The sequence below is a fragment of the Mytilus edulis genome, chromosome 13 (genome assembly GCF_963676685.1).
Source record: "Mytilus edulis chromosome 13, xbMytEdul2.2, whole genome shotgun sequence".
Taxonomy (NCBI): Eukaryota; Metazoa; Mollusca; class Bivalvia; order Mytilida; family Mytilidae; genus Mytilus; species Mytilus edulis.
The window spans coordinates 49,358,362-49,378,380 of NC_092356.1; the positions used below are offsets into that span (position 1 = coordinate 49,358,362).

Below are 20,019 nucleotides of genomic sequence, written 5' to 3' on the forward strand. Positions count from 1 at the left end.
GTTTGACAGTAAAGGGAGATAGTACTTGGGACGATTTCTTGTATCCCTTAATAAATCAGCTTCACAATATAAAAGGACCGAAAAAAAGGGACAATGGTTTAATGTATCCTGGGTAAATCTGTTTTCTCAACAAACAAAAAGAAGAAAAATCGGGACCAGTTCTTTCTCTCTTTATAAATCAGTTATATAAAAAAAAGAACAGAAAACTAGGGCAATATCCCTGGGAAGATCAGTTTGACAGAAAAAAGAACAGAAAACTAGGGCAATATTCCTGGGAATATCAGTTTGACAGAAAAAAGAACAGAAAACTAGGGCAATATTCCTGGGAATATCAGTTTGACAGAAAAAAAGAACAAAAAATTAGGGCAATATTCCTGGGAATATCAGTTTGACAGAAAAAAGCGCAGAAAACTAGGGCAATGTCTTGTTTCTCTGGGTAAATCGGTTAAACAGGAAAAGACCAGAAAACTTAGACAATTATCTTGTATCCCTGGGTAAATCAGCTTTACACAAAAAGGACAGAATACAATTTCTGGTCTTTCTTGGTAAATCAGTTATTCAGAAAAAGGACAGAATACATACGATTTCTTGTCTCATTTGGCAAATTAATTATACAGAAAACAGGCACAATTTCATTTATTTTTCCCCTTGGTTAATCAGTTATACAGAAAAAGAACCGAAAACAATTTCTAGAATTTTGAATAAATTTGTTATAAAGGAAAAGGACAGAATCTAATGTCTGGTATATATCCTTGGATAAATCTTTTATAGGGGGAAAGGACAGACTACAATACCATTTGACCTATGCTGGAATTAAACAAATAAATACAGGATGTTTTAGTTTGAAGGTCATCAGATGTTAACTCAGTCATCATACATTTTTTCCATGTATTTTTGTCATTTGGTTGTTGTCTACACACAATATTCCCTTTTTAGCTCACCTGGCCCAAAGGGCCAAGTGAGCTTTTCCCATCACTTGGCGTCCGGCGTCCGTCGTCGTCGTCCGTCGTCGTTAGCTTTTACAAAAATCTTCTCCTCTGAAACTACTGGGCCAAATTAAACCAAACTTGGCCAGAATCATCATTGGGGTATCTTGTTTAAAAAATGTGTGGCGTGACCCGGTCAACCAACCAAGATGGCCGCCACGGCTAAAAATAGAACATAGGGGTAAAATACAGTTTTTGGCTTATAACTCAAAAACCAAAGCATTTAGAGCAAATCTGATATGGGGTATAATTGTTTATCAGGTCAAGATCTATCTGCCCTGAAATTTTCAGATGAATCTGACAACCCGTTGTTGGGTTGCTGCCCCTGAATTGGTAATTTTAAGGAAATTTTGCTGTTTTTGGTTATTATTTTGAATATTATTATAGATAGAGATAAACTGTAAACAGCAATAATGTTCAGCAAAGTAAGATTTACAAATAAGTCAACATGACCGAAATGGTCAGTTGACCCCTTTAGGAGTTATTGCCCTTTATAGTCAATTTTTAACAATTTTTCGTAAATCTTAGTTATCTTTTACAAAAATCTTCTCCTCTGAACTACTAGGACAAATTAATCCAAACTTGGCAACAATCATCTTTGGGGTATCTAGTTTTAAAAATGTGTGGCGTGACCCGTTCAACCAACCAAGATGGCCATGGGCTAAAAATAGAACATAGGGGTAAAATGCAGTTTTTGGCTTATAACTCAAAAACCAAAGCATTTAGAGCAAATCTGACATGGGGTTAAATTGTTTAGCAGATCAATATCTATCTGCTCTACAATTTTCAGATGAATCTGACAACCTGTTGTTGGGTTGCTGCCCGTGAATAGGTAATTTTGCTGTTTTTGGTTATTATCTTGAATATTATTATAGATAAAGATAAACTGTAAACAGCAATAATGTTCAGCAAAGTAAGATTTACAAATAAGTCAACATGACCGAAATGGTCAATTGACCCCCATAAGGAGTTATTTTCCTTTATAGTCAATTTTTAACAATTTTCATAAAATTTGTAAATTTTTATTAACATTTCCACTGATATTACTGGGCCAATTCATTATAGATAGAGATAATTGTAAGCAGCAAGACTGTTTAGTAAAGTAAGATTTACAAACACATCACCATCATCAAAACACAATTTTGTCATGAATCCATCTGCTTCCTTTGTTTAATATTCACATATACCAAGGTGAGCGACACAGGCTCTTTAGAGCCTCTAGTTAATTTATTCATCATTTTCTTTTTTCTCACTCCAACACATTTCCTAAAAGTCACTAAAGGAAAGCATACTCACTAACACCCACATAAAAGCCCCATATTAAATATGTTAATATGCAAAGTATCTGAATGTTGATTAAAAAATGCACACATCACTAATATTTTTGTGACAATATGCCAGTGTCTTTCATTGCTTATGGTACATAATGAGTTTTGCTCATTGTTGAAAGCGGAGAACTACTGTGGATTCATTTATTTTCATGGATACCAATTTTTGTAAATTAAAGAAAAAAGTTTGTGAATATTTGAATTCATGGTTTTGCTTAAGTCTGCATACATGCCTACAGAAAATTTGTTAAACATTGGACATTTGATTTCTTGGTTCGCCTATACCCACGAAATCCACGAAAATTGGTATCCAACGAATAATATCAAATCCACAGTATAGCTGCTAACATCACTGTCCTTTGTTCTCTAGGGGAAAGTTACCTAATTGGCAATCATACCACACCACCCTATCTTTATACAGTATGTCAAAGGAGACGAATCGTACACCTATCCTTTGTATATCTTTGGTTTGGAACCCCATTCCATTGGTTTTTGACAAGGAAAGTCTTTTAGTCTACATTAACTCCCAATAGGCAACTGTCAATTCAAACATTCATGAAAAAACTCTTATTAATTGGATTCTGGCTTCAAACTTGAGGAGTGCAATGGCTTTAATTCTTAAAAAAATATCTTTCAACCAGAAAGGAACACAAACTCAATCTGTAAGTCATCACTATAAAATTATGTACACAAAAGGAGATTCAGTTCTGTCATACCTGTCAACCTGTGACGATGAAAATGCAGGTCATGACCTGCATTGAAGAATCAAATCTCAGGTCATAATGCGTACAAACTTTTTCGAGCTGAATTTCAGTATTTATGGTACATTTTCTTATAATGTATATCAAAGATACCAAAACATCAATGCATGTTCACTTGGTTAAGTCATTTTAAATCTTATTTATTATTATTTCATTGCACTTTTAAAGATTTTTATAAATTTGTGTAACACAGTCTTATGTTCTTTACTCTTTGTCATCATCTAAAATTTATTTTTCAAATGTAATTTTAAAATGAGACTACTGGCTCTGTAGCCTTTAATCATACCATGTAGAGGTATTACATCTAGGAACATTCATCTCTCAATTGACAAGGAAATTAGACTATGATAAAATATAGTAATACAGTTAAAGGAAGTATAAATGTAAAAAATAATTGTATAAAGGTATAAAAATAATGAAAAGTTATTTTTCAATATGTATTTGAATTTTATATTTTTATGATTTAATCTTTTTCACCCATAAAACGTAAATATAAAGAATAATTTTGAATGGTGACAAATAAGGGGAAGTAACTCTAGTTCAAATAGTGCAATTTATTTACGACCTAAAGCTAAGGTAATTGGTGTTAATTAACAGTGTGTTTGACACCAAAGCTGTCAAGTGAAGCCATGCACTTAATGGGTCACTTAATTTGACAGTTTACATAGCTAGATGAACTGCCTGTTCATAGAAGAATTACAAATTTGCCGGTATTTCAAAGGAATATTACTTATGAAAATCAATCGCAAGGCTAAGAAATATGGGTGAAATCGGGTCATTTTCGGAATTCCCGAGTTATTTCAATGACCCGGCGGGTGTCCCGGGTGATCCCTCAGAATTGTGAAAATCTTGTGTCACACCCGCAGAATACGGGTCAGTTGACAGGTATGAGTTCTGTACTCGTACAAAAAAGTCCAGAAAAGTAAGAAAAAGTCCTGACAACTGTTTTGATTTCAAAATGAAGGAAGGACAGATATAAGTAATTTTATATGCACTAGGCACTCAGGGGGCATAAATAAATATGTAAAGGAAATGAGTTGGTCTTCTGTGAATAATTTATTTCTTTAATACAAAAATATACAAGCATGCATTAAATTTCAACATCTAACAATACATATACATGTAAATTGATTGTAGTAACGTTAAAATAAATCGGTAGACTGGTACTTCTGTTCCTGTTTACTATAAAAGATCTGTATTTCACGGCTTTGTATTTTTTAAGTGGAACAAATAGGACATTGTAAAAATCATGACAATAATGTACCAGCCGTATTATCAATATGTCTTTCTTAAATCAAAGCATTGCAAAATAAAGATAACTCTGTAAAATCAGCTTAACGGTTAAATTACTTTGTATTGTTAAGGAAATTGTAAGCTTCTCAAAGATCAAAATTAGAGTTAGTCAAACTGCTATATATCCAACCAATTTTTTCCCAAAAAGTGATTGGTTCAAGTTTTCTGAAATTTTATACTTTTTTCAAAGGGCCAAAGTAGATATTTGTCAAAATTTTATAAAAATTAAACGAGCCAAATTAATTTTAGTCAAGGTGTTGGGTACCACCTTAAACCTCATAAAAAGATAAATCATGTTTTCAAAGACAATTAAAGTACATTCCACACATCAAAGACTTCTAAGGATTCATTTTGTTAGTTATTTTCAACCCTCATTGAGGAGCTGATTTGTGTTTAATACTTCATAAATCATAGCACTTGCCTCATGCTTTAAACAGACTCTATGCTTCAAAACTTAATAACCATAAATGGCTCACAATATTTTAATATATACAATCAATACAATTTTACAGTGCAAATAGCATGGTACCAGTATAAAAACAGCTGGATTTAGACATTCAATTAAAAATATTTATTTCTTTTTTAATAAAAAATAATAAAGTAATATGAAAGGCTCTTAATACAAGTACATTTTTGTAAAATGGTTTATACAAAAAATTGCCATACATGTCATACTCATAGGGTATCTGATTTTGACTCTAACGTTTAGTTTCACATTTAATACACAAATTGGTCCCTTATGATTTAGAGAGATCCGTTTGCGCCAAAAATGCGTCCTTTTGCGCCACAACTTTTTTTCTCTAATGCTACGTTTGCGCCACCTGTTTAAAAATTACATGGTATCAATTGCGCCAATTTAAAGAAAAACATTCCTTTTAAAAACACAGAAAAAATTTTCTATTACAGTTTCCTGATTAAGAAGGCAAAAGGCAATCTAAAAGTGGAATATAAATTAAATGTCCATTCCTGAATCCATGTATTGTATGCAAAAACATCTTCTGCCCCACATACAAAGAAATTTCAAGTTAGCTTCACAACCGAGAATAACAATGCCACTGTCAATATCATTTACTAAAACAAACTCTTCTTCTTTATTTGTGATCACTATATCTCACTTAAATTTTTTGAAATTCTACTAAACTTTTTGGTTGGGCAGGGAACAGTTATCTTCTCTCTCTGTACATAGACTGTCTTATGCACTTCAAGTCATTTTTCTGTAGATGTTCCTCTTCATGATGGAATAGCTCCGTACATATGATCTTAGCTGGTATTTCGGATATATTTTCTGTAGCATTTCTTTTGCATGCTGTTCGTAGTATTTGACGCTCTAACTTTTGTAGGTCTGTCTCATGTGTATGTGCAAGACTTCCCCTCAGACAAAAATGATACGAAATATATATTAATCAATAATATGTACGATCAATATGTGTTCAGGTAAATTGGCGCAAATGAGTTCCGAAAACTGGCGCAATTGATACATTTGAAGAAAACAAATTTGGCGGAAATGATACCCCTGAAAAACAGTATTTTTTTTTGTAATTGGCGCAAAAGGAGTGTTGCCAATCTTTTACACATATCATGTTCATGTTAATGTTTAATAAACTTTGCATTCAAAAATTGTTTGATACTGAATTGCATTTGTTCATCAATGGAGGAAATCATTATAAAAATGTTTGGAAAAATGTTACAAAATCTATAAAATTCTTCACAAATCTCCACTTATTTCAAAAATATATATATTTTTTTTTAAATCAATCAATATTTTGTCCCATAAATATTTAGAACTTTCAAAATAATATTCACTTTTTTAACTATAAAACAATCATTTACTAGTAAATAAACATTTTATCAGGGCATCAATTTCTAAATGAAAATGTGAAAGTATAAGGGGAGATAACTCTATAAAGAAAAGTCATAATGTATGATGATCTTTAAAACATATTCATTTATCATTTGTGACTTTCACCATTTAGAACTTTGTAGTCGGACAAATAAGCTAAGAATGTAAGATGATTCAAGATTTGACAAAAATGTTTTATTCTTAATATAACATTGTGTATAACCTAGAGCTATTCCAGAAATAAATACTTAATTGGTTCAGCGACACATTTTACACACCTCAACTTTTGATTTTTTTCCCGCAGATTATTTCATAGTCCTATGATTCTTCCAATCGTCGTGATATTTTTGTAAAGTACTCCTGACCCTCCCTTTCCCTGTATGGTCAATTTTCTGGAATGGCCCTTTACATTTCAATTGCATTTACATGCTACCGCATCACAGATTATCTTGGCAAGGTGCAAATTTTGAGTTGGCATTCTTTTTTAATATGCCAATTTTTATACTAAATTTAAATTCATGCTAGCAATTGTTTCATGCAAAATCCACAACTATTGCAATAAATTGCAAAATTTTCACACCCACCAAATAACCTATCATATGATATTACAATTCCTGTTGATATTAATAAACTATTAATTATCCATGGGGCGTGGATAACATATCATATCAGCTGTCATTATACACCAAATATTCCTGTATCATGGAGTTTGAATGACATCAGCAGCTGTTTAAAATCTTCAACAGACCATCTGATACAGTGTGTAGGTACAGCGTGGTGACTGCTACTGGACGGGCTAAAATAAAAAAAATGTTAGATATCAAATAATAACGTATTAGGTACCTATGAAAACATATAATATATTTAAACAAGAACTTTCAGAATAGAAATATCAAATTTAGTGATCAACAGCATATTATTTTTTTTCTTCAATGAAACATGAATTCTGAAAAGGAGTTGTAAAGTTAATAAGGTTTACAATCAAATATTTTGCCATTTAGTCTGTTTGTTTTGTGTAACTATTTTGAGTAAAATTGAGAATGGAAACGGGGAATGTGTCAAAGCGACAACAACCCGACCATAGAGCAGACAACAGCCGAAGGCTACCAATGGGTCTTCAATGTAGCGAAAAACTCCGACACCTTGAGGTGTCCTTCAGCTGGTCCCTAAACAAATATGCATACTAGTTCAGTGATAATGGATGTAATACTAAACTCTGAGTGTTCACATGTTACTTGCAAAAAAGACACATTCTTCATGTGACAATTATGTTTTCATGTACTAACAGTGTTTTTAAGTTATTTAAACAGGTGTTCTGACCAGTAGCCTTTTTGTTGTTGTTAGAAAGTGTTTTGTAAATATCAGAATCCCTTGGTATCCTCTTTACTAACAAATGAATATCCCACATGTCATTCCCTTCTCCCTTATGGTACCTACTCTATATTGTTAGGATCATTAAATGTAATCAGGATATCTGATTCCGTCATTTCATTCCCCTCTCCCTTATGGTACCTACTCTATATTGTTAGGATCATTTATTGTAATCAGGATATCTGATTCAGTCATTTCATTCCCCTCTCCCCATGGTACCTACTCTATATTGACAGGATCATTAAATGTAATCAGGATATCTGATTCAGTCATTTCATTCCCCTCTCCCCTATGGTACCTACTCTATATTGATAGGATCATTGAATGTAATCAGGATATCTGATTCAGTCATTCCATTTCCCTCTCCCTTTTGGTACCTACTCTATATTGACAGGATCATTGAATGTAATCAGGATATGTGATTTAAACTCTGATAATCTGATCAGTCCCCTGTTTCTCACATATCGTTCCCCTCTCCCTTATAGTACCTACTCTATAGTGACAGGATCATTAAATGTTATTAGGATATCTGATTCAGTCATTCCATTTCCCTCTCCCTTATGGTACCTACTCTATATTGACAGGATCATTGAATGTAATCAGGATATGTGATTTAAACTCTGATAATCTGATCAGTCCCCTGTTTCTCACATATCGTTCCCCTCTCCCTTATAGTACCTACTCTATAGTGACAGGAACATTAAATGTTATATCCCTCATGTCATTCGACTCTCCGTTGTGGTACCTACTCTATAGTGACAGGATCATTAAATGTTATTAGGATATCTGATTCAGTCATTCCATTCCCCTCTCCCTTATGTTACCTACTCTATATTGACAGGATCATTGAATGTAATCAGGATATCCGATTCAGTCATTCCATTCCCCTCTCCCTTATGTTACCTACTCTATATTGACAGGATCATTAAATGTAATCAGGATATCCGATTCAGTCATTCCATTCCCCTCTCCCTTATGTTACCTACTCTATATTGACAGGATCATTAAATGTAATCAGGATATCTGATTCAGTCATTCCATTCCCCTCTCCCTTATGTTACCTACTCTATATTGACAGGATCATTAAATGTAATCAGGATATCCGATTCAAACTCTGATAATCTTATCAATCCCATGTGGATGCTGATAGTGTTCTTTGCCATCTCATTAAACTTGGCCACATTCTGTTGTCCTAAGATGTACCAGGCACTATCAAAACTGAAAAAAAAATATTATATTCTAAATATACTTTCTACACAACATTCATTTACTTATGAAAATATCTTTTTTTATAAAATATTTTTAAAGGAAATTTCACTAAAGCATCACAGGTAACTAAGTACTCAATTCCCTTCTTTGTAACTCAATTCTCAAATAGAAGATTAAAAGCTCTGCAAAACAAATGTCTCCAGACGACTATGACCTTGTCATCGCTATACCTTTTTATGACCGCAAATATTGTGCAGTCACATAAAAATCAGATTGGAACAAGCAAGACCACATGACTTTTCATATTAATTTTATAGTTTTTGTAAAATTTTCTATTTTGAATGAAAGTTCTACAAGTTTGGTCTTTTACATGCATTTTGCTATTTTTTTGTATTGAACTGTCTAATTTCTTTTATTAATCACAGTGAAGTTCATATTTTATGGTGAATAAGGTTTTAATGATCCATTATATCAAAGAGGATATTAATTTTAATCAACGGTTGGTACAAATCAAACCTTGACATGATTTTTTTTGGATTTTTTTCTACTTATGTGTCAATTTTTTTATTTAAAGAATCAGTAAGTGTTGGCCAACTTGTGCAATGATGAATTTGGACTTTTTATATTTGTACAAAATTTAACAAAAAAAAAGAATTATATTTGATAAAAAATTAACAGTTATATCAGATTTTGGAACATTCAATGAAATCATAAAGTTTCAATGATTATCTCCCCTTGATTAAATAAGTAAAAGTAGATTATCTCCCCTTTGACTGGAATAGGATCCAAGTTATGGTAACCAGTCCGGTACCCACGAATGTAGTTCTTAAAAAAAACAACTATAACTTTTCTCTAAAATGTGTGTTATTATTACACAAGTTCTGTAACTGAATGTAGATTTATTTGAAAGGGTAGGTTTTCTAGTTTGAATTTCTGTAAAAAAATTGATTGATTTAAATAAAAATCTGGAGTCAGTGCATAGAGTAAATTGTCTAATTTCTAGCCTTTATTCTTCACCGGAAGTAGACTGAGTGACCCTGTTGTCAGTCAAAACAAAACTTTGCAATGGAATGCCGATCATGAGGCACTGAGATTGCACTCAGAAACTTGGAACTTAATGCCTAACATGAAACAGAAGTCCCAAGGTGGCTATCAAAATTATTTAACAAACAGCACCCCATTTATTTACTATGACTTTCAATGCGTTTCAATGGGGCAAATAACTGGGTCCCCGTTCCTGTCATAAGTAAATAAATAAATTTGATGTCTTTAAAATAATTTTTCAAGGGCTGACTATAGCTGTGTACATATATAACATTTGAATTAACTATCAGTTTAACTTTTATTGATAAATAAGATTGGATCTTTTTATCAAGATGAAAAATTTATCAGAGAAACATGACAGTTTTTATTGCACACTAAAGTGAAAATTGGCAGAACTGCCCTTCCCAACCAAAAAAAAATCAAAATTAAATGAGTAAATATAACAATCAAAATCACTACTCCTTATTTTATAAATATTAAAATTAAACGAGTGAATATAACAATCAAAATCACTACTCCTTATCTTATATCATTTGTTACTGATTCATACACCCAAACAATTGATATATAATTCTTACTGTTCACTAGACAACTTGTCATCTGATATCTGTTCTGTATGTGTTATCTCACTACTTACTGTTCACTAGACAACTTGTCATCTGATATCTGTTCTGTATGTGTTATCTCACTACTTACTGTTCACTAGACAACTTGTCATCTGATATCTGTTCTGTGTGTGTTATCTCACTACTTACTGTTCACTGGACAACTTGTCATCTGATATCTGTTCTGTGTGTGTTATCTCACTACTTACTGTTCACTAGACAACTTGTCATCTGATATCTGTTCTGTGTGTGTTATCTCACTACTTACTGTTCACTAGACAACTTGTCATCTGATATCTGTCCTGTATGTGTTATCTCACTACTTACTGTTCACTAGACAACTTGTCATCTGATATCTGTTCTGTATGTGTTATCTCACTACTTACTGTTCACTGGACAACTTGTCATCTGATATCTGTTCTGTATGTGTTATCTCACTACTTACTGTTCACTGGACAACTTGTCATCTGATATCTGTTCTGTATGTGTTATCTCACTACTTACTGTTCACTGGACAACTTGCCATCTGATATCTGTTCTGTATGTGTTATCTCACTACTTACTGTTCACTGGACAACTTGTCATCTGATATCTGTTCTGTATGTGTTATCTCACTACTTACTGTTCACTAGACAACTTGTCATCTGATATCTGTTCTGTATGTGTTATCTCACTACTTACTGTTCACTGGACAACTTGTCATCAGATATCTGTTCTGTATGTGTTATCTCACTACTTACTGTTCACTGGACAACTTGTCATCTGATATCTGTTCTGTATGTGTTATCTCACTACTTACTGTTCACTAGACAACTTGTCATCTGATATCTGTTCTGTATGTGTTATCTCACTACTTACTGTTCACTAGACAACTTGTCATCTGATATCTGTTCTGTATGTGTTATCTCACTACTTACTGTTCACTGGACAACTTGTCATCTGATATCTGTTCTGTATGTGTTATCTCACTACTTACTGTTCACTAGACAACTTGTCATCAGATATCTGTTCTGTATGTGTTATCTCACTATCTTGTGGTGATACATCATTGCCCTGGGCTAAATCTTCAAAATGGGTTCTAAAAAGGAGACAAACAATTGCAACTAGGTAAAATTTAAGGCTCAATTAAGTGCTTTTATTAAAATGCAATATTCAAAGGTAAACAATGCATCACACCTGAAAATTTTAATTTTCATTCTTTTCTATTTTTTGACAATTTCTGATTCATTTAATTACTGTTATTCTTTATTAGAAACTTTACCTACCATGTAAAAATTTATGAGAAATCATGATATCAGCAGTTGGTACCACTATGTAGATATTCCAATCCAAAATTTTATCTATCAATATTTGCCAATGTCTTGCAATTGCAGGGATCTCCATGGATGACAATTGAACCATGGAGGAAATTTCACCATCACAAACCTTGCGTACGCAGTGAAGCGTGATCGAAAGTATACCATCCCTCCACATAAGAATTGGTGAACATGCTAACTCATTGCTTATCTAAATTATATTTATTTGAATTTTCATTGTAAATAGAAGTATAACTTCAAAAGCCAAGCCTTCATGCCCCCCACTTTAGTTGAGAATGACCAAAAGCTGTCATGAAGGTCCACATGTAGTTTTCTTGCTATTTTGGTAATAGTTATGGGGGTTAAAAATCATGTAGAGCTTATTTTTCATGGACACTTAATTAAGAAGTCATGAACCCATTACCGCATTACCGGTATGGCTGATTTGCAGCAACAACAAAACGATTCGTACGGGTTATGTCAAATGTTAAAGAGATTTGTAAAGCAAACGTTGACAAATGAAAAGGGTTTTAATGATTTTATCCATGTTATCTAGCAAATTGATGCTATGCAACATGCATCTTTCGAGTCTGAATAGAAACCGGAAATGCGGATGTATCAATTTGATTGTAAACTACGAAATGAATTCGGAATTACGATACGACATTTCTTTACAGGAAATAAAAGTTTTTATTTTTTAACTTTTAAAGTTATTCTATATTATCGTTCCAATACAGCAGTACTCGAGTTATTTGCGATGAAATAATAATAACTGGTTTACGTCTTATTTTGTACTTCTCAAAAAAGGGGGATGTCGATTGCGTAAGTTAAAATAAAAGCACGTGTTCGACTTTTTTAAATTGTTTTCTTTGTAACTGGGATTATTAATTTATTTATTCAATCTAAATTATCATAGAATTTGCGGAAACTTAGTTGAATAATTCGACAAATGAATCGTTTATCTTCAGATTGTATTCTCCTGTCTGGTTTGTTGATCTACCTGTACAAGCTCAGGTACAAGTGATTAGCGATCTTAATCCGGATATCCCTCAGGTGTTAGAACTGTATTGGATTATAATATAAAAAAAGCCTGAGGGTTATGCAATTACATGCATTTGATTATAATTGCTAAAAAAAATGGCGTCGGGCTATAAAACGGTAACAGTTTTGAACGATGGCGGAAGACAATTTAACGATGGCGCAGGTCATTTGACGATGGCGCAAGACATTTGAACGATGGCGCAGGTCATTTGACGATGGCGCAAGACATTTGAACGATGGCGGGGCCCCATCGTTAAACAGGCCATGGAGATCCCTGAATTGGTGTAAACAAGGATATATAACTCACATACATCCTTGGTGTAAATGATTTTGAGTTTTCCTATGTGGCTTGCAAAAGAAGCATTCTACATGTTAGAATTCTGATATGTTCAAACAGTTGTTAAAACATTTTCAAGTAAGTAGAGGTGTAATACCACCAATTCATGGTACCTCACATCCGGTTGTATACGAAAATAGGTTGAAAAAAAATATTCCCTTGAATTTGACAGTTGTAGGTAACTAATCCTACATTTTATTGCAGTAAAAGATTTCTGTGTCATAAACATATGTCTTGGGTAATTCAAAGCACCATTATTTTTTTATTTGGGATTTCTATAGAATATTCTGTAATCTTGAGGTTACATGGTGACTAAACCTTGTACACAGATAAAATAAGGGGAGAAATTTGATTGGTTAACTTCCAGTGATGGTTATTTTCTTATATGCAATGAAATGTTATGTGAATTTTTTTCTATAGTACTGGACAGGATAAACCTTTACTCATGCCAAGTATTTCTTTATTTGAAACAAAGATTAATTTTACATAATTTTTGAAAAGTGCAAATTTAACAAAGACTAATAGGGGAAAATCAATGATGGTGTTACACCTCTATAGAGGAGAAGAAATTCTAAAATTGTGTAATTTTCTACGTTTCATCAGTGCTAAATCATCCAGAGTCTTACTACGACAAAGTAAGTAATTTGTAGTACTATCACTTTGTGTCTCCTTTTTATTTACCCCCATCAATTTGTAGTACTATCACTTTGTGTCTCCTTTTTATTTACCCCCATCAATATACCAATTTGTTGTAATGATTACTTATATATAAATCTTACTTAATCGCTACATCATCTCCACCTTCTACATGTTCCATAATCTCTATTATTACACTTTGGTCTGTTTCAGCATGCGTGAATACTTCTTGATTGTCTGGAATCTGTCTGAAGTCACTGAAAAAAAAACCAACAATTATATACAAAGGGAAATAATTAAACTGGTTTGTTTCAGCATGCGTGAATACTTCTTGATTGTCTGGAATTTGTCTGAAGTCACTGAAAAAAACCCAAAAAATATATACAAAGGGAAATAATTAAACTGGTTTATTTCAGCATGCGTGAATACTTCTTGATTGTCTGGAATTTGTCTGAAGTCACTGAAAAAAAACCCAACAATTATATACAAAGGGAAATAATTAAACTGGTTTGTTTCAGCATGCGTGAATACTTCTTGATTGTCTGGAATTTGTCTGAAGTCACTGAAAAAAACCCAAAAAATATATACAAAGGAAAATAATTACACTTTGGTCTGTTTCAGCATGCGTGAATACTTCTTGATTGTCTGGAATCTGTCTGAAGTCACTGAAAAAAAAACCAACAATTATATACAAAGGGAAATAATTAAACTCTGGTTTGTTTCAGCATGCGTGAATACTTCTTGATTGTCTGGAATCTGTCTAAAGTCACTGAAAAAAAACCAACAAATATATACAAAGGGAAATAATTAAACTCTGGTTTGTTTCAGCATGTGTGAATACTTCTTGATTGTCTGGAATTTGTCTGAAGTCACTGAAAAAAAACCAACAAATATATTCAAAGGGAAATAATTAAACTCTGGTTTGTTTCAGCATGCGTAAATACTTCTTGATTGTCTGGAATTTGTCTGAAGTCACTGAAAAATCCCAACAAATATATACAAAGGGAAATAATTAAACTCTGGTTTGTTTCAGCATGCGTGAATACTTCTTGATTGTCTGGAATCTGTCTGAAGTCACTGAAAAAAAAACCAACAATTATATACAAAGGGAAATAATTAAACTGGTTTGTTTCAGCATGCGTGAAAACTTCTTGATTGTCTGGAATTTGTCTGAAGTCACTGAAAAAAAACCAACAAATATATACAAAGGGAAATAATTAAACTCTGGTCTGTTTCAGCATGCGTGAATACTTCTTGATTGTCTGGAATCTGTCTGAAGTCACTGAAAAAAAAACCAACAATTATATACAAAGGGAAATAATTAAACTCTGGTTTGTTTCAGCATGCGTGAATACTTCTTGATTGTCTGGAATCTGTCTAAAGTCACTGAAAAAAAACCAACAAATATATACAAAGGGAAATAATTAAACTCTGGTTTGTTTCAACATGCGTGAATACTTCTTGATTGTCTGGAATCTGTCTGAAGTCACTGAAAAAAACTAACAAATATATACAAAGGAAAATAATTAAACTCTGGTTTGTTTCAGCATGTGTGAATACTTCTTGATTGTCTGGAATTTGTCTGAGGTCACTGAAAAAAAACCAACAAATATATTCAAAGGGAAATAATTAAACTCTGGTTTGTTTCAGCATGCGTAAATACTTCTTGATTGTCTGGAATTTGTCTGAAGTCACTGAAAAATCCCAACAAATATATACAAAGGGAAATAATTAAACTCTGGTTTGTTTCAGCATGCGTGAATACTTCTTGATTGTCTGGAATCTGTCTAAAGTCACTGAAAAAAACCCAACAAATATATACAAAGGGAAATAATTAAACTCTGGTTTGTTTCAGCATGCGTGAATACTTCTTGATTGTCTGGAATCTGTCTGAAGTCACTGAAAAAAACTAACAAATATATACAAAGGAAAATAATTAAACTCTGGTTTGTTTCAGCATGTGTGAATACTTCTTGATTGTCTGGAATTTGTCTGAAGTCACTGAAAAAAAATTAACAAATATATACAAAGGGAAATAATTAAACTCTGGTTTGTTTCAGCATGCGTGAATACTTCTTGATTGTCTGGAATCTGTCTAAAGTCACTGAAAAAAAACCAACAAATATATACAAAGGGAAATAATTAAACTCTGGTTTGTTTCAGCATGCGTGAATACTTCTTGATTGTCTGGAATCTGTCTGAAGTCACTGAAAAAAACTAACAAATATATACAAAGGAAAATAATTAAACTCTGGTTTGTTTCAGCATGCGTGAATACTTCTTGATTGTCTGGAATCTGTCTGAAGATACTGAAAAAAACTAACAAATATATACAAAGGAAAATAATTAAACTCTGGCTTGTTTCAGCATGTGTGAATACTTCTTGATTGTCTGGAATTTGTCTGAAGTCACTGAAAAAAAACCAACAAATATATTCAAAGGGAAATAATTAAACTCTGGTTTGTTTCAGCATGCGTGAATACTTCTTGATTGTCTGGAATCTGTCTGAAGTCACTGAAAAATAAATGAAGGGAAATAATTACACTCTGGTCTGTTTCTGCATGTGAGAAATAATTCCTGAATGTGTGGAATTTGTGTGTAAATAATTCCCGATTGTGTGTAGAATCTGACTAAAGTTGCAGAAACAAATTTTCAAAGGGGGATAATTACACTACTTTGTAAAAACTTGGGGATCAGGGTGAAATAAAATAAATTATTGAACATAAATGTTGTCTAATATGCATAAAATTTCGTAAGGGTTCTGTGGAACCCAGTGTCTCGCCTACTTTTGCATTTGTGGCAGGCTCAACAAAAAAGAGGAAAAAATCAATAAAAATATTCCTCTTGATACTATCTTTTGATTGTAAGAAGCTTCTGTCCAAGTTTGGTAAAAATCCAGGATAGTTTATAAATCTAATAAATGTTTTAAAAACTTAACTACAGACTGTATGTAACTATAGACTGTATGTAATGTTAACTGGAAGAAAAACTTAATTCATTTATAAGTAAAATACAGATACACAGGTACAAAATTTAAACAAAATTTCCTTCTGGATATTAGTTTTTGATCATAAACAAGCTTCTGTCCAAGTTTGGTACAAACCCAGGATAGTTTAAGAAAGTCATTAAAATTTGAAAAACTTTAACCACAGAGCGAATGTGTTGTTTCCTGGCAGAAAATCTAAGTCCATTTATAAGTAAAATACAGAAAAAATGGAATTTTACTTTTACAAAATTTACTTCTGAATACTATCTTATGATCATAAAAAAGCTTCTGTCAACGTTTGGTAAAAATCCAGTATAGTTTAAGAAAGTTATTAAAATTTCAAAAACTTTAACCACAGAGTGAATATTTGTGAAAGCCGCCACTGCCAACGGAATGTAGGATTGCTATGTCTCGCTTTCTCGACTAAAGTTGAAGACTTGACAAAAAACAATGTTATTTAAAAGGAGGATTATAAAACTAGTTTGAACATTCATTTAAAATGATAAAAGGAGAAATCAAATCACAACTCTCCAAAGGGAGATAATTATAACAATCTAGATATATATACAATATACATGCATAACAAATGCTAGTTGAGGTTCTTTTCCTTAACAATAGGTCCTTTCTCTGATGCCATAATCAAATTGTAAGTGATGTTTTCTGTCTATGAGACTAATGTGATGTGCTAAAACCTTCTTTGATATTTTAAGTAGAAGAACAGATTTCTTATTCATATACTGTAAAAGCAGAAATTTTTCGTGGAGGATTTAATTTCGTTTATTTCGTGGAAAGAATATATCCACGAAATTAAAACCCCCACGAAAATTTAACTTCCATATAAAGCCACTTTTAACAATTTAATTTTTATATAATTTTCAGCTAAGTTCATATAGTCTTATTCTTATTACCTGACATCTTTAGCTCCATCAGGTAGAAATGCTGAAAAGGCACCACCAAATAACTCTTTTTCTGGCATCTAAAGAAGTAAAAAAAAATCAAAGTGCTTGAAAGCATTGAACGGTAAAGATTGCAAATTATGGTCCGCAAATTAAATAGTAAAAACATAACATAAGGACCTACATGTACATGTATGAGCTACAGCTCTGCAGCTACAAACTGCACACAGAACAAGATTGTAATATTTCTGTTTCTGTCGGATAATAGCCTCCTTCAACAAACTGACGATTCTGCTATATATGTTTCGGACGAGTTCCGTTTGCAGGAGACGACATCCAAGTAAGTAAATTGTTGAAGTAAAACCGTGGAACTGACTATATACAGTGAATTTGAATTAAACTTTAAACACTGGCTAAAAACAGTAGGAGCCTCCAAGGCTCTAGAGGTTTGACACTAGGGCCTTGAAGGCACCTAGTGTCTCTGCCTGTGGGATGTCTGGTGGTAAGGCGTTCCAGTCCCTTATAGTCTGTGGTAAGTATGATGTCTTGTGTGCATCAATACGTGAGTGCGGTACTTGGTATGCCTTAGGATGTATATTTCTCCCTTTTCTTACTGGTGGTGTGAGTCGTCCTTCTTTCTCTATTGCTACCATATTATTCTCTTTTTTATAGAACATCACTAGTTTGGTTTCCTTTCTTAGTTGTTGCAGTGGTTTCCATTTTAGGTGGTCTATAATTTCTGTGACACTTGCAGTTGGTTTGTACTTATTTGTCACGTATCTTGCAGCTCTTCTTTGTATCTGTTCTATTTTGTAGATTGGTTCTTTTGTTGCAGGATCCCAGACAGATGCTGCATATTCTAATTGTGGTCTTACTAGTCTCTGATCATAACCATGCATTTGGCAAAAGTAGCTTTGTTACCTCTAATCTTTGACGCAATATGAAATTTATATTGTAGTGAAAACATTCATGAATCATGTCTGTAAAATCATTTTAAATGGTCAGAAATTTAAATAATTATATTGAACTCTTTGAATATTGTATCTTACCACTTATATATCTGTTGCTTTTGAGTTTTGTGATGTTATTAGCTAAGTATGTCTTTTAAATTAGCTTCGATTGCACAACTGTAATTTCAGGTTTTTGCTAGATTGAACAAGATTTAACTAGATACAGCATAGTAAATCAGAAATTTTAAAGATTAAAAAAAGCGTAATACTTAAAAATAGACTATAATGATTTGTTTTTTTATCAATACCTTTTCGCTGAAAGGCTCATCCAACTGTTTGTCAATGTGACAAACCAAAATAAAGGGGTTTTTTTCACTTTAAAGTACCTACCAAATACTTTTCTGTGTGAATTATTGTGAAATATTACGAAAGAGCTAAGACCTAAGTTTAGAAAGTGAAAATAGCAGGGGAGAGAAATCAGAAACATGTGTTGAAATAACACCGGAAACAGTAACGGAATCGATACGCTTAAAATACGGGTTTTAAATTTGCCAAAAAAAACCACTAACTTAGTGACGCATTCCTTTCCTTCCTGATCATCTGACAATGAAGTTCTAGACAGTTACATAAGTTAGTACGCTGATTATAGATTAAATAACCATTATCGAATGAACTGACAGATTTCAAGCTCAAACAAAATTGCTGCAGGTCACCAGCCGAATTACAGTTCTCAGTTATCCCTTACTGTTAGGTAAAATTCTAAGAGGCGCAAATTTACTGAAAATTACAATGATTGTTTTCAATTAGCTCCTATAACATTCCAGGACCTCCTTTATTACGAAATTTATATTCCAGAATCTGCATAATTCGAATTCAGTCGGGTTTCATAAAACTTGAACAACTCAGTCTGAAATATTTAGGACTGAACACCTTCTGAAATAACAAGGCAGTGGCGGATGCAGGAATTTTCGAAAGGGGGGGTGCTAGCCCAGGGCAAAGGGGGGGGTGCAGGGGGGGTGCAAACATATGTCCCGATTCAAATGCATTGATCGGCCAAAATAAAGGGGGGGTGCGGACCCCCGGAACCCCCCCTCTGGATCCGCCACTGCAAGGACCTCCGTAATTTCTGTAAAGGATATTCTAAAAATATTCCAGGACTGCATTATTCGAATTAAGGATATCCTGAAATATTGTACGACCTCTATAAATAATTGATCAACATTGCTTAATTTCAGGAGGACCATAGGTTTTTTGGATGATAGTATTTAAGTTGAGATCTATAATCATATGATATAACAGGACATCCTAAAAAATCCTTAAATATTAAAGGAAGGACCTCTTGAAGCAATGCATTTTTGACCATTTAATTTTGGAGGCCATGTAATATTCAAGGATATGCTGAAAACGAGATTGTTTGGTTCCTGAAATACTTCAGAATATC

General features: G+C 32.9%; 2 protein-coding genes across 4 annotated transcripts; both read right to left on the reverse strand.

Moving 5' to 3' along the window:
- Positions 1-4,108: 4,108 nt before the first annotated feature.
- On the reverse strand, positions 4,109-19,078 carry LOC139500698 (ran guanine nucleotide release factor-like). 3 transcript variants are annotated; one of them, XM_071289510.1, is made up of 6 exons: positions 18,969-19,078; positions 17,641-17,708; positions 13,890-14,003; positions 11,414-11,515; positions 8,645-8,797; positions 4,109-7,004 (listed from the first exon to the last, which is right to left on the reverse strand). In XM_071289510.1, the coding sequence occupies exons 2-6, from the start codon at positions 17,706-17,708 to the stop codon at positions 6,887-6,889; spliced, it is 555 nt and encodes a 184-aa protein (XP_071145611.1). In that variant the 5' UTR covers positions 18,969-19,078; the 3' UTR covers positions 4,109-6,886. The 3 variants fall into 3 exon arrangements, with proteins under 3 accessions (XP_071145611.1, XP_071145613.1, XP_071145612.1); XM_071289512.1 differs by having other exon boundaries at positions 18,887-19,044; XM_071289511.1 differs by lacking the exon at positions 18,969-19,078 and adding an exon at positions 18,678-18,844.
- LOC139500376 (uncharacterized) lies at positions 18,069-18,527 on the reverse strand. Its single transcript, XM_071289118.1, has one exon. The coding sequence runs from the start codon at positions 18,525-18,527 to the stop codon at positions 18,069-18,071; it is 459 nt and encodes a 152-aa protein (XP_071145219.1).
- Positions 19,079-20,019: the final 941 nt, after the last annotated feature.

Bases quoted from the DNA above. Each gene is read 5' to 3' on its own strand.
- LOC139500376 (XM_071289118.1), bottom strand. From the start codon at position 18,527: ATGCATGGTTATGATCAGAGACTAGTAAGACCACAATTAGAATATGCA.
- LOC139500698 (XM_071289510.1), bottom strand. From the start codon at position 17,708: ATGCCAGAAAAAGAGTTATTTGGTGGTGCCTTTTCAGCATTTCTACCT. The intron at 14,004-17,640 runs GTAATAAGAATA...TTTTTTTTTCAG, and splicing joins GATGGAGCTAAAGATGTCAG to TGACTTCAGACAGATTCCAG. The intron at 7,005-8,644 runs GTAGGTAACATA...TTTTTATTTTAG, and splicing joins AATGATCCTGTCAATATAGA to CCCGTCCAGTAGCAGTCACC.